This window comes from Mus musculus, chromosome 17, assembly GCF_000001635.26.
Source record: "Mus musculus strain C57BL/6J chromosome 17, GRCm38.p6 C57BL/6J".
Taxonomy (NCBI): Eukaryota; Metazoa; Chordata; class Mammalia; order Rodentia; family Muridae; genus Mus; species Mus musculus.
In genome coordinates this window covers 66438952-66451987 of record NC_000083.6, presented here as the reverse complement: position 1 = coordinate 66451987, position 13036 = coordinate 66438952, and the positions used below count along the sequence as shown (strand labels likewise).

Genomic DNA, 13036 nt, shown 5'->3' with positions numbered 1-13036 from the left:
CTAGTTTTTATTTAACAGAAGGAAAAAAAAAACCTCTCTTCAAGTCATAGTTGAATTTTAAACGTCTTGCCCACAGGTGTGTGTGTGTGTGTGTGTGTGTGTGTGTGTGTGTGCTATAGTGCCTGTATGATGTGTTGTATGTAAAGTGCACAATGCGGGATGCATACCTACTGAGGCCAGTCTGCTAACTCTCCACTTTACTCTCTTGGGACCCTGGAGCCTATTTCTTTTCTACTAGCCTAGCCGGCCAGTGAACCCACACGCGGGCACTGCAAGCACGCTTGCTTTTCCAGTGAGCCATCCATGAACCCAACAAGCCCGTGTCTCTTTAAAGTCAGGAAAACAAAGGAGTACCGACTCCTCAGGCTAGATGCTATTGTATGTATTGTATTCCATGTATTGTATGTATTGAGTGATGCTAATAAGGAGGAACGTTGTCCTTTTTAAGGGAAAGGAAGTTGGGTCCCAGTCGGCAAGTTTTTGGAAGACTTACTGAAACACTTTTGGGTGGACTCTTCATGACTGTGTATGGTCTGAAAAGGTGACATGTTAAGAGTCCTGGTCATACTTCTTCAGGAATGTGAGGGTTGGCAGGGGATTTTGACTCCTCACGTTGGTACTGGAGGGGAACGCTGGAGCGCCCTCTCGTGGACACAGTCTCGTGGACACAGTTAGTCAAGCGTGCCTGCCGGCCTCCAAGCACTTCAAGGGGCAGGTCTCAAAAGGTACTTATTACGGATTATATAGGGTGTGCCTCACTTTCAGAAGATTTTCACAAAAGTGACTCGCAAAGTCCAGGCCTGTAAGTGCAAATTGTGTCGGAAGGTTTCAATAGGATCTGAGCTCAAGCCCCAACAAGACATTCTATCTTCTGGTTTATAATCAAAAAAAAAAAAAAAAAAAAAAAAGCCATTTCCTGCAGCTTCTGACGGTTCGGGCTACGGAAGGCCATTCTGTCGTTAAGACCACGGACTTTGAGTACAATTTTCCTTTAACATTTCAAGTCTGTACTCTCCTCGTGCTTCGGGATGCAGTCACCCACACCATGCCCTCTGCCCCACCCTGCGGCTCTGGGATCTTTCTCAGCAAATAAGATCAACCAGAATCCTTCACTTTCCACTCCACAGCTTTAGGTCTAAGCCCTGTCCCACTTAACTGTGCTGTGAACTTCAAGACCAGCATCTTTCAGGAAACACACAGGATTTCCCCGCTGGCGTCTTCTTCTTGTTCATCCCTGCTCCCCAAATCCCGAATCTAGATAGAGGACAACTTAGACTTGTCCTCGGGGCGCTTATTGCCCAACATCCAAAGCCTGGGATATAAACCACACGGAACATCTGTCAAAAGCACTTTACAGTGGACGGGTGAGTCCTTCTCTTTGCTCAGTTAATCAGAATACATCTACATTCGGTTTTCTCTGATTCTACAGGTGAGGCGGGAATCGGAGACCCAAAAGGTCAAGTACCTTGCCCACGGAGCGGAACCCTCAGGCTCCTTGGTGCTCTAAGGCAAACGTGTACTGCTGAGACTCCGGTAGACCTAGGTTTGAATCCCCGCTCAGCCCCGGAGTTCAAACAAGCCACTTCACTTCCTCGTGCCCATGTCTCCTTCTGAAAACAGGATTTCGAATTCGGGACTGTCATCATGCGAGTAGAAGCAGTGCCTGGAGCAAGGTCGCCGGAACTATAAATGTGAGCTCCCTTTCAGACCCCGGCTTGACGAGCTGCTTCTCCGATTTCTACAGCGGCTCCTCCCTTTCAGAGCTGCCCAGGCCACTGGGGGTGCCAACTGTGGAGCGCTGTGTCGGTCCTGACGCTGCATCCGGTACCAGGAATCCTTAAAGAAGCTCTGGGGAGAGCGGTGGGCAGCGAAGCGAAGAGGGGAGGCAGGAGTCAGATAGAGGGGGCTGGGTGGAACAGAGAGAAGGCTGGCACCCACCGCAGAGGGGCCCTCTACCCCGCCTGCACCTGAAGTGTCCCCAAGTGGCCGATGCCCGCCCTCTTCCCTCCCTTCACCCCAGCTTCTTCCCTTCCTAGCCGGCTCAGGGTGGTAGCCCCAGTACATCCAAAGGCAAAGAGTGGTCCTCTGCTGCGTGGACGCGTGGGCACTCGGGCTCTGCGTCTCCCGCGTCCCCCGAGCTGCAGCCCCGCCTCCTGCCCGCCCCGCCCCCTCCCCGTCCCGCTAGCAGGAGGCGGGGCGTGCGCGTCGGGCTGGGGACGGAGGGGGACGCGCGTGCAGCAGCTTCTCTCCGCCGGAGCAGCCGAGCAGAAGCCGTGGCTGCCGATCCCCCGCGGACTGGCAGTGGGCGGGGAGCGGAACTCGGGAGCCGGGCGCGCGTCGCCAGACAAGTGTTTTTGTGCGAGGCCGCGGTGGCGGCCACTTCAGCTCTCTGAACGCACGGTGCAGGGGATGCGAGCGGCCGTGGCGGCTGTGCCAGGAGGATCCGAGCGCCGTTGACCTGAGCGAGGGGACACACTCCCCCGGGTCGGCTGAGTGCGGGGGAGGGGACGGCGGGAGCGCAGGGTGCACGCCGGGCGGGGCAGGGGGTCAGTGATGACCGGGCGCGCGGGGAGGCTGCACGCCGCCGCCGCCGCCCGGAGCATCTGCCGCCTGAGCTGCGGATCGCAGCCGCCGCCCGGGCCATGGAGACGCTGAACGGCCCCGCGGGCGGCGGCGCCCCGGACACCAAGCCGCAGCCAGCCGGCCAGCATCACCGCCACCACCACCTGCACCCGCTGGCCGAGAGGAGGCGGCTGCACCGCGCACCCTCGCCCGCCAGACCCTTCCTCAAGGACCTGCACACGCGGCCCGCCACGGCCACCCCCTCTGCGGGCCGTGCCCCGACTCCCGCGGCTCCTCGCTCGCCTAGCCTTGCCGGGAAGGCGCCGCCGTCGCCCGGGCCCCCGGCCGCGCCCGGTCGCCTCTCCCGACGCAGCGGTGTAGTCCCCGGCGCGAAGGACAAGCCGCCGCCGGGCGCCGGAGCCAGGTCGGCGGGCGGCGCTAAGGCCGTCCCGGGGACCAGGAGGGCGGCGCGCGCGGGGCCGGCGGAGCCACTGTCCCGGGTTGGGAGGCCGACTGGGGCCGAGCCACCGCCTGCCGTCGCGAAGGGTCGCAAAACCAAGCGCGGCCCCGGGACGCCTCCAGCTCGCGCCGTCGTGCCCCCGGCTCGCGCCTCCCGGGTCCCCGCCGTGACCCTCTCTGTGACCTCGGTGGCTGGCTGTCGTATCAACCACACGGACAGCAGCTCGGATCTCTCCGACTGCGCCTCCGAACCCTTGTCTGATGAGCAGCGCCTACTCCCCGCCGCCAGCAGCGACGCTGAGTCGGGCACCGGCTCCAGTGACCGGGAACCCATACGCGGAGCACCCACTCCGAGCTCCGGATCCCGCGGGCCGCCGCCGGGCAGCCCCGAGCCCCCTATCCTGCTCGCGGCGCCCCCTGTCGCCAGTGCCTGTCTCGGGGGCCGAAGCAGCCCAGGCGGGGCCTCCACAGGGTCCCCGGGACCCGGTTCTCAGGAGGATGTTGGGGGCCGAGCGCCACCGGAGCGGACGATTCTGGGGACCTCCAAGGAGCCTAGCCTGGGCGAACAGCCCCGGCTCTTGGTGGTGGCTGAGGAAGAGGAGTTGCTGAGGGAGATGGAGGAACTGCGCTCGGAGAACGACTACCTCAAGGTGAGCAGCAGCCGGGGTGGCAGGTGTGTCTCGGAAGCCGACCCGGGATCCCCTGGCTTCCCTGGGGTCATGTGAGCTCGTCTCCTGGGGTCTCACTAATTCTTTACCCTTCTTTGCCCCTAACTGCTACCCAAAGCCGCTAGCTTCTGGTAACCTAACTCCAAACTTGTAGGAGGACCTGTAGGTCTGGTTCCCCCAGTTTTGCTCTTACTGTTTTGCCTGTCTTTGCTGATGCGTTTCGGGTGGCTATACATCGTTTTGGATACATTGACCCCTGCACTGTCACCTGTTGAAGAGGGTGATCTAGATGCCCAGCTGTAGCCCCCTACACGTGCACTTGGGTATGCTATGGTTTCCAGGTTCCAGACTTACCTGCAGGAGGACCTTCGAGTTCAGAAAGAGCTGGGGTCTCTTAGGTCTTTGGAATATAGCAGAGGGGGTTGCTGTCCATAGTGATAAACAAAATTTAAATTCAGAAGGGGGCGCCTTGAACTTCGTGTCTGGTTCAGGGACTGCAGTATTTTTGTGAGTAGCCCTTTGTAAATGACTGCAAGTAGATTTTCAAAGTCGGTGTCAGGAAAGGACACAGCAGCTCTTTCGAAGGAACCGTAGCCTCCCACATACCAAGTGTTATCCAGTGGGGCCTGCCAGCGATGGTCTTATTGTTATCAACTGGGATGGATAAACTGTCTCCAATTGGGATGGATAAACTGTCTCCGTGATGTTCTCTACAGGGCTGGTCTGCAGAGCAGGGGGTTTAGACAGAGTCGGGGGGATAAGTTAAAGGCAGTTGAGGTGAACTGGTAAGAGAAACCAAAGGGGGGTTGTAGTGAGAGTGACTTAATTGGCTGTAATCCTCAGGTTAGAAAATAACTCCAGGAACGGAAATCTGCTCACACATCTGTCAAGATCTTGTTGGGTATCCTCTCCCGGGGTCAAAGCCTGGGGTGTCCTTGATTTCTGTGATTTGAGCTGTTTTGTTTGCAGGTGGCGAACCTGCCTGAATGAGAGGCCCTGTGTTGATGCTGCAGTGGAGGTTCTGGGTTTTAAGGCTATGGTCGTGAAATACTCAGGCTGGAATTGTCACCTCCTTGTGGGTGCTCAGAACCTCATCATTGATCAGAAGTTACTTTGTTGATCAGTGATGAGTTAGGTTGTCCATTGCGGAGCAAGGCAGTACAGAAGAGAGAGATGGGAGCACTTTGGGATGCTCCCAACGATGCATTTGCCTTTGTCGTCTGGTCTTATGTAATAGGTAGCAGCGAGTGTTTCAAAGGTGTGGACGAGGAAAAACAGCTACGTGGTGTGTGGCTCTCCTGCAAGCAGCACTGGTGCAGGTTTGCCTGGCCAACTCAAGGGCTGGGCAGGGTGAGAAGGGAAACCATGCTTTTTAGCTCCAGATGTAAGCTTAACCTGTGTGGCCTATGACCTTCAGTAGTCCTGATCAAATCACATGAAAGCAAATTAAGACTGCTGAGCGACAGAGAATGGAGTTTTCTTTCAAGAAAGAGTGGTGTAAGAGCCCTGCCTGGGCAGGAGGATCTGTGCTATACTGCCTTACACCCTCCAAATCCCGCTGCTGATCCAACTCCAATCCCTCGGCAAGACCCTTCAGGTCTTGCCCAGGCTTACCCTGTCCTCCAAAGTGGTGTTCCTTTCTCTTTGCCCCTCCTGAGCCTGCATACCAGGCTGCTCAGGCTGCTCTCTGGTTTGCCAGCAAAGCTGTTCTCTAGCTGATACCCATCCGTTGCCTCCGGCCCTCTTCACTAGCTTTCCAGGGAGGAGAACCTCTGTTTTCTCCTCAGGTGAAAGGCCCATATTGAGTATCTCACAGTGGCCTGTGTCTGAAGGGCGGCAGAGATTGCACAGCTAAGGTTTGATTTGCAAGAGCTATTCAGTAGCTGCTTCCTGGGTGGGGGGTGGGGTGTGTGTGTGGGGGAGTGTCCTGGCCATCTGTTTGCTGAGCCTGTCTGTGAGTCCATCCTTCAGTCTCCTTGCACACACAGCAGGAGAGTCAGTGAGAGGGCTGAAGGAGAGCAGGAAGCCAAAGCCACTGCCCATGTGTGGATGTCATGCGTGTTATGGTAGTTCAACTTTCAAAAGAATAATAAATAATCCTACTGGCCTTTTCATAGGCCAGTGAACCTGCCCACTTGCCTAGGCTTCATTTGGACTTCGGTGACCTGTGGGCCGTAGTCATTCCTTTTTTGTTCATTTATTTGTTTTGTTTTTGTTTTGTTTTGTTTTTCACAAGGTAGCTAGAATGTACATAACATAAACGTAATTTTGCTTTTTGCAAAATTGATTGATGTTTCCCTGTGGTCCGCCCCACCCCACCCCACCCCCCAAACCCCGGTAGAGGAGTGTGCGCTTTTTGCACAGGACTCCCGAGATGACACACAGCATCTGTCTGGACCAGTGTTCTCTAAGAAGAAATTTGGTGTAGAGGATCTATGTCTCTACATTCTGGGGGTGGTGGTGTGTGTGTGTGTGGGGGGGGGGGAGGTGGTGTAGTCATTACAATATTTCCTGAGAGAGAGAGCTGGTAACCATTATTGTACAGCATTTTCACAGTTGACCAGAGCATCTGGAATAGGAAAATGAGGTGGTCCTTCTGAGAGGATCCCTCCTTGGTAAACAAATTCAAGGATGTCTCTTTGACTAGTACGCTCCCTCTCTTCTGCTGTGTGGAGCATGTAGAGTCATCCTTGATTTTCATCTTGCATCAAAGGACACTGGGTAATTAGATGAAAAGTGCAGACTGCCTCGGTCCAGGAGGCTGGCTTCTGTGTGTATACGCAGAAACACACTTGGGGCATCTTCTGACCTCTGATGACCTCACAGATAATATTCAAAAATTAAGACTTGCTTAGGTATCCAATGCCTTTGGGTCTTAGACAAATTCAGGCAAGTTTCTTAATGCTGAAGACTGACTTCCACAGGCGGGGGAGGGGGGGGCGAAGGAAAGAAAGAAAGGAAGGAAGAAAGGAAGGAAGGAAGGAAGGAAGGAAGGAAGGAAGGAAGGAAGGAAGGAAGGAAGGAAGGAAGGAAAAAAACCTAGCTTGGTTCCTTGGTTCCTCCCTGCCTGGCGTTTTGCTTGAGTGCTCTGGGACACTCAGACAAGCCTGCTGCTCCTTGTCAACATATTAATTATGCCTTCCATTTCTACGGACTTTTCACAAGGTAATCATGGAGTCAGTCCACTGGCTGGTTTTGAAAATGCTCTTAGCAGTCATACTTTTTACAGTGATGGGCTCACAGCCTGGCTAGGGGCAGTGGACCCTGCATCCTGGTGTCCAGAGTGATGGCCTAGTGTTAGGATAGGAAGGGCTGTTTCTTTCTGCTCTGTTTTCAACTGTTAGTTCTTAGAATCATTTTTACTGAACGGTGAGAGCAGATAACTGTTTCTCCTTAGGAGGAGTTGATGTCTTTCTTTCTTTCTTCCTTCCTTCCTTCCTTCCTTCCTTCCTTCCTTCCTTCCTTCCTTTTCCCCGGTTTTTTCGAGAGTTTCTCTGTATAGCCGTCCTGGAATTCACTCTGTAGACCAGGCTGGTCTCGAACTCAGAAATCTGCCTGCCTCTGCCTCCCAAGTGCTGGGATTAAAGGCGTGCACCACCACTGCCCAGCTAGGGGTTGTTTTCTTAAAGAGAGATTTGAGGTTTTTGTTTGTGGGGGAGATGCTGTGGATTGAAGCCTTGTCCTGTGTGTGCTAACTGAAGACGCGGGCACTGAGAACACCCTCAGCCCCTGAAGCTTGGGGAGATTTTTAGTTTCAGTCTGACATGGTTTGTTCCATTTGGCAGGCTGGGTGCCAGGTGCTCAGCACGGCCTGGGTGGTGGTGTGGGCAGGACCCAGCATCTTAGCAGCTGGAGGGTCATCTCCTTGCTCCTGGTTCCCCCTTCCTTTTCTTTGTGGGGGGTATCAGCATGGAGGGTCTTGGTTCTTCGCTCCCAGCACTCTGCTCCCCATTAGGCATTCTTCATTCAGTCCCGAAAGGACCAGGATGCAAATCTTAGGCGGCATGATGTTGTGGTCCAAGACAGTAGCCACTCAGCTGCCAGCTGGACTGTCACTTGGTAAACAATAGTAGCAGTCCCTGGGCCTGCCCAGCCACAGCTGGTCTCTGCACAGAACATTTCCATTGTCCCAAAGGAAATGAGGCGTGTTTATCCCTATATGACAAAAGACAGCAGCAGTTTCTGCCTCAGACTCCCAGTCACCAAAGGACTGCTCGTGTTCCCACTGCGTCTGTTTACACGGAATCATCAGATGGAGAAAGAGTTACGGAGCTGAGGTTACAGCTACAAAGACATGGAGGGATTTCTTTTTGTCATTTCCACAAGCATACGCAGTTCATCTGAGATTAAGAGAGATGGAGATTTGCATATAATTGCTAGTATGATCTGTCCAGAGTTTTGGTTAATTATATCAAGAAATCCTGCATTTGCTTTTCGTAGATTAAGTTGTTATTTTACTCACCTTCATGCACGGCACCCATAAGCCTTCCGATCTGATGTCTGTGAGGAGGTTTGACTCATTATCTGTAGCCAAGGGGAATTGTTGGACAGCGTCACACAACTTCAGAAATCCATTTTATATAAAGTAGTTCTAAAATACAGTTAATGGGCAGCAAGGTGGCTTAGTAGATAATGACAGTTGCCAACCCCGGGTCTGCATCCACCTTGTGCAGGGAGGGAGGAGCCAAGTTCTAGAAGGTTAATTCTCTGAATTCCGTATGAGTATGTGATGTGTATCCCACCCCTCACGAATAACCACAATGTAATACAGTTTTTGCAGGTCAGAATATGTCATACAAATATAAAGACTTTTTTTGTTTGTTTGTTTTGCTGTTGTTTTTGGAGACATGGTTTCTCTATGCAGCCCTGGCTGTCCTGAAAATGGCTCTGCAGACCAGGCTGGCATCAAACTCACAGAGATCTACCTGCCTCTGCCTCCCAAGTGCTGGCATAAAAGGCTTTCACCACCACTGCCTGGCTGAGAAATTTTTAAAAAGAAAAGGAAGAAACTTATGTGTGTGAGACATCAGAATTTTTTACTTTATTTACTTTATGGAAATTATATCTGCTGGAAACACTGTGTGTTCTGCTTTGTTTGATTTTCTTGATTTTTTTTTTTTTAAATGGCAGATGTCTTTAAGGATCAGGAACTGCTTTCTGAAATCTAGCATATCCGCAGTAAGTTAATGTACGGTAGTGTTAGTCTGAAAAAAATCACAATCCACCATGACCCTAGTCCACATAGCAATGCTTTTTGTGTTGCAAAGAGCCGTGGCCATCTTATGTGGTTATTAATTTGCCTCTGTGGTAACTAACTGTCATGACACCTGAAGAGCACACTTTTCAAGGCTATGAAGAGTCGAAACACCAGCCTCAGTTTACCTTTCTCGGGTCCCGGTGTTTGAGAGGGGAACTGTCTCTGACCACCTCAGTGTCCTCTGGAGCGCCGGCTGTTCTGATGGGTGTGCGCCATCCTCTCTGAGGCTCTACTCTGCTAGGCAGCTTTTCCTAGTTTACATGGCTTTCCAAAGCACAGTTGTAGGTTTGTTACTGTTCGGGCTGCCCTGCTAACAGCTAATTTGTTGCATTTATTAGAAGCTTGAGTGTCTGTGGTAACAGACATCCTTGTTTGTAGTCTAGCTTCCTTTATTAACTCTGAGGCTCTGGATAGATGATAGGGTCTGGCCTCAGTTTGGTGTCTATGACTCTAAGATGGGAGGTTTATTTTAGAGTTAGCGTCGAGAGTAAAGTGCAGAATATAGGATGCCTTCTGTTTCAGAAATTTATGTAAAATATGAGGTTATAGAAGCAGTGTTTGATAGGAGAATTCTGGTCTTTCTCTGGTTTTCTTTTTAGTTCTACTAATAGTGTCAGTGATTATTTGTGCCCCAAAATAAGATTATCTGTTTACATAGGCCTGTCCAGTGATTTGGATATGTCAATATAAAAACCACCACTTTTCATCTTAAAGGGAATGAGGAATAGTTTATTCTGGAGCCATTTTTTGAGTGATGAATGCAGATTTAGGTCACCCCAAATTCCATGTTCCCACGTGAAAGCATTTTCACAGGGTTTTTACAGAGCACAGAAAGCCATATGTCAGGGCAACTTTAAAATGCATTGGTGGGTACAGAGGAAAGGCAGGTACAATGAAATGGGAGACACTTTCCTTTTCTTTATTCTTTGTTTGTTTGTTTGTTTTTCAAGACAGGGTTTCTCTGTATAGTCTTGGCTGTCTTGGAACTCACTGTAGACCAGGCTGGCCTGGAACTCAGAAATGCGCCTCCCTCTGTCTCCCGAGTGCTGGAATTAAAGGCGTGCGCCACCACCGCCTCCTCTCCTCTCCTCTCCTCTCCTCTCCTCTCCTCTCCTCTCCTCTCCTCTCCTCTCCTCTTCTTTCTTCCTCTCTTTTTTTCTCTTTTTTTTTTTTTTGTTTTTCGAGACAGGGTTTCTCTGTATAGTCCTGGCTGTCCTGGAACTCACTCTGTGGACCAGGCTGGCCTCGAACTCAGAAATCTGCCTCCCTCTGCCTCCCGAGTGCTGGAATTAAAGGTGCCTGCCACCACTGCCCCGGCTGGGAGAAGCACCTTTTCTATAGGCCCAGGATGCTTGGCTCCCGGATTTGTGGAAGCCAGTTGTTCTGCTAAGTTAATAGCTTTTAGGAGGTTTTTATTTACCATCGCAAGCTGTTAGTTTAGATACAGAGTGGGGTCGAGGTATGGCTGTTCCCAAAGGCTAATATTAACCCAAGATAAAGTGATTAGCCTCTGAACCTACAAAAGCCTACCCTCTCCACGGTACTGAAATCCCAGTGCTTGTCAGTCTCTGCAGACAGACCCCCTTCAAGCTGATTTTTGTTCTTGGTCAGACACAGCTTCTTTTCAGGGATTTCTTTTCACAGAGGTGAAGGTGCATCTAAAACTGGTTTTAGCTGGTCAGGGTAATTTACTCTCTCTCTCTAGCACAGACAGCAACAGGGCGGGTGAGGTTGCTGTGCCAGTAATGTGAATACTGGGGTATGCCACCACAGTCAGCGGAGTGGCTTAGACTTACAGTGATATTTTCAGTGTTAATATAGAACGTTCTGTAAGAGGGTGAGATTTTTATTTGACCATTAGCAAGTGGGTGAAGGTGTGTGCACTGCATGTGTGTGCTCAGGCAGTCATACACGTGGATGTCTGTGCCTGTAGATCGTCGGAGGTTCACTGTCACCCTTTTTTGGACAGTCTCTTATTGAACCCATAATTCACCAACCACAGGGGTCCTGTTAAGGAGGATACTGGATAGTTTAGTAGGGCACTGCTTGCTGGGCTTAGGGGGACGGGCTCCCCTACTTTTGCTCTAAAACCATTGTGTGTAGCTGAGGTTCAAGAGCCATCTTCCTGATGGGTCTCCTTTACGTCATCGTTATCCATGATAATCTTCAGGATATTTCTTTCCGTTCAGGGTCCTCTCAAGCTGGGGCTCAGAAGCTGGGAAATGTTGTTCCTTATTGTAAGTAAATCCCCAGCTTTAAGAACAAATCAGGATTAGGGAGGGTGGTGAGAACCCCCAAGAAGCCTGGAGCACACTGAGCAGCAAGGCAAGAGGGCGGGCTGTGTAGGGTGTTCTGGTGTGGGTGAGAGCATCTTCTTTTTCTTGAGCCTCAGTATGAGTTGGATAAAATAAATAGGAATAACCGAGCACTTCTTATTCTGTAGGCATTTGGATCACCGATTATTAAGCAAATTATGAAACATTCTAGAATGCTTTCCTTAATATTCTTCCTATATAGATCTTTCTCAGAATAATTCACACTGCTTTGCTGGGTTATGTATTCTGTAGTCGTCAGCAACATTTACTGGTTTGGGGGGTGTTTCTTTCTTTCTTTTCTTCTTTTTTTTTTTTTTTTGTTTTTTGATTTTGTTCTTTTGGTTTTTTTTTGTTTTGTTTTGTTTTGTTTTGTTTTGTTTTGTTTTGTTTTGTTTTGTTTTTCGAGACAGGGTTTCTCTGTATAGCCCTGGCTGTCCTGGAACTCACTCTGTAGACCAGGCTGGCCTCGAACTCAGAAATCCGCCTGCCTCTGCCTCCCGAGTGCTGGGATTAAAGGCGTGGCCACCACGCCCGGTTTGGGGGTGTTTCTTAACCAGACTGCAAGATTGGGGCAGAAGTTTGAGTTCCCTCTTCTTGATGGTTTGGTCTTTTCTATGTGTTGATGATGTTTCTGCATATTCATTCCACAAACATTTTTTTGAAAGCCCCCTGTGTGCCTTAGGCTGCTCTGGGCACAGAGAAGGGACCACAGACAAGGTTTCGGGCCGTCATGGCTTAGGTTGAAGAACATGAAAGAAAATACACAAATAACACTAAATGGTGATAAGAAGATTGGGGTCAGAGGGGACAGAGAAAGAGAGAGACAGAGACAGACACACATCCACACACCCAGGGGCTGCTCAGGGAGTCCCACCAGGTAGTTGACACATTCTAGGAAGGAAGAAAATCAGGTAAGGCCTACGGGCCCTGAGGAGCCCTGGGAAGGGTTGTTAGTCAGAATTCTGAGAAAGAAAAAGTCCTGAAGGGTTTTGGTAGTGGGTAGAGTCATCTAATTTACATACTAAAGGTTAACTCTGCAGGTAGTGATTTAGACTAGAAGGATTTGGAGGCCTGCGGGGAAGCTTAGAGCCTTGGATGGATTTGCTTACTCTCGGGATTGAGGCCGAAACCTGAATTGGAATTGGGATTTGGGAGGCGGGAAGGAGAGTCACCCACTGAGACCATAATAATGCTTCCTGGAATGTGGGCTGTGGGGCGGGAGCCAGAGGCGAAGCCTCAGTTAAGGAAATGATTTTATCTGCAATTCTAGAATCGAGCTCACCTCCTTTTTCAATTCCTTGGGCTGAGACTGATTTTATAGACTTAAGAAAAACTGAAGAAAGCAGTAACAAGAAAAAGGAGACTGTTTCAAAGTTACTCTCCCGAAGGAGACCTAACCAGAGAAAAATAGATTGGGTGTCAGGTTACCTCAGGTTACTCTCCTCCGGAGATGTTTAAAGTGAGGGGGGATTTGTTACCATGGCATTGAATGAAACTGGTCTGTTGGGGACTTTAGGCTATCAGCTCTCTCCTGGTTTTTCAGAAGGTCACACAACAGCAGTTTTTTTGTTTGGTGGTATGGGAAACTTAGTATGATTTCATTTTGATATTCAGGCTGATCCGTGCAGGGGCCTAAGGCCAGAGCTCAGTGTAGAACAGTGGACTCTGTTTTTGCGTAGTAAAGATGGGAGGTCTGGGAAAGGCAGGCTAGGAGATTGGGGAGAAAAAAAAAAAAACAAACTCAGTGTGTGTTTGAAATAATGGAAAATGTTTCT

The 13036-nt window shown here is 50.5% G+C and overlaps 1 protein-coding gene across 10 annotated transcripts in view; it reads left to right on the top strand.

The window, feature by feature from the left end:
• The first annotated feature begins 2181 nt into the window (after positions 1–2181).
• Positions 2182–13036, top strand: part of Mtcl1 (microtubule crosslinking factor 1) — a 112827-nt gene continuing 101972 nt past the window's right edge. For 3 of the 10 annotated variants that reach the window (XM_006524849.3, XM_011246587.3, XM_017317622.2), the window contains exon 1: positions 2183–3671. In XM_006524849.3, the coding sequence (XP_006524912.1) occupies positions 2643–3671 (1029 nt within the window). In that variant the 5' untranslated portion in view covers positions 2183–2642. Of the gene's footprint in view, positions 3672–13036 lie in introns of all 10 variants that reach the window. The other 7 variants (XM_006524852.4, XM_006524851.4, XM_006524853.4 and 4 more) reach the window with 3 other exon arrangements.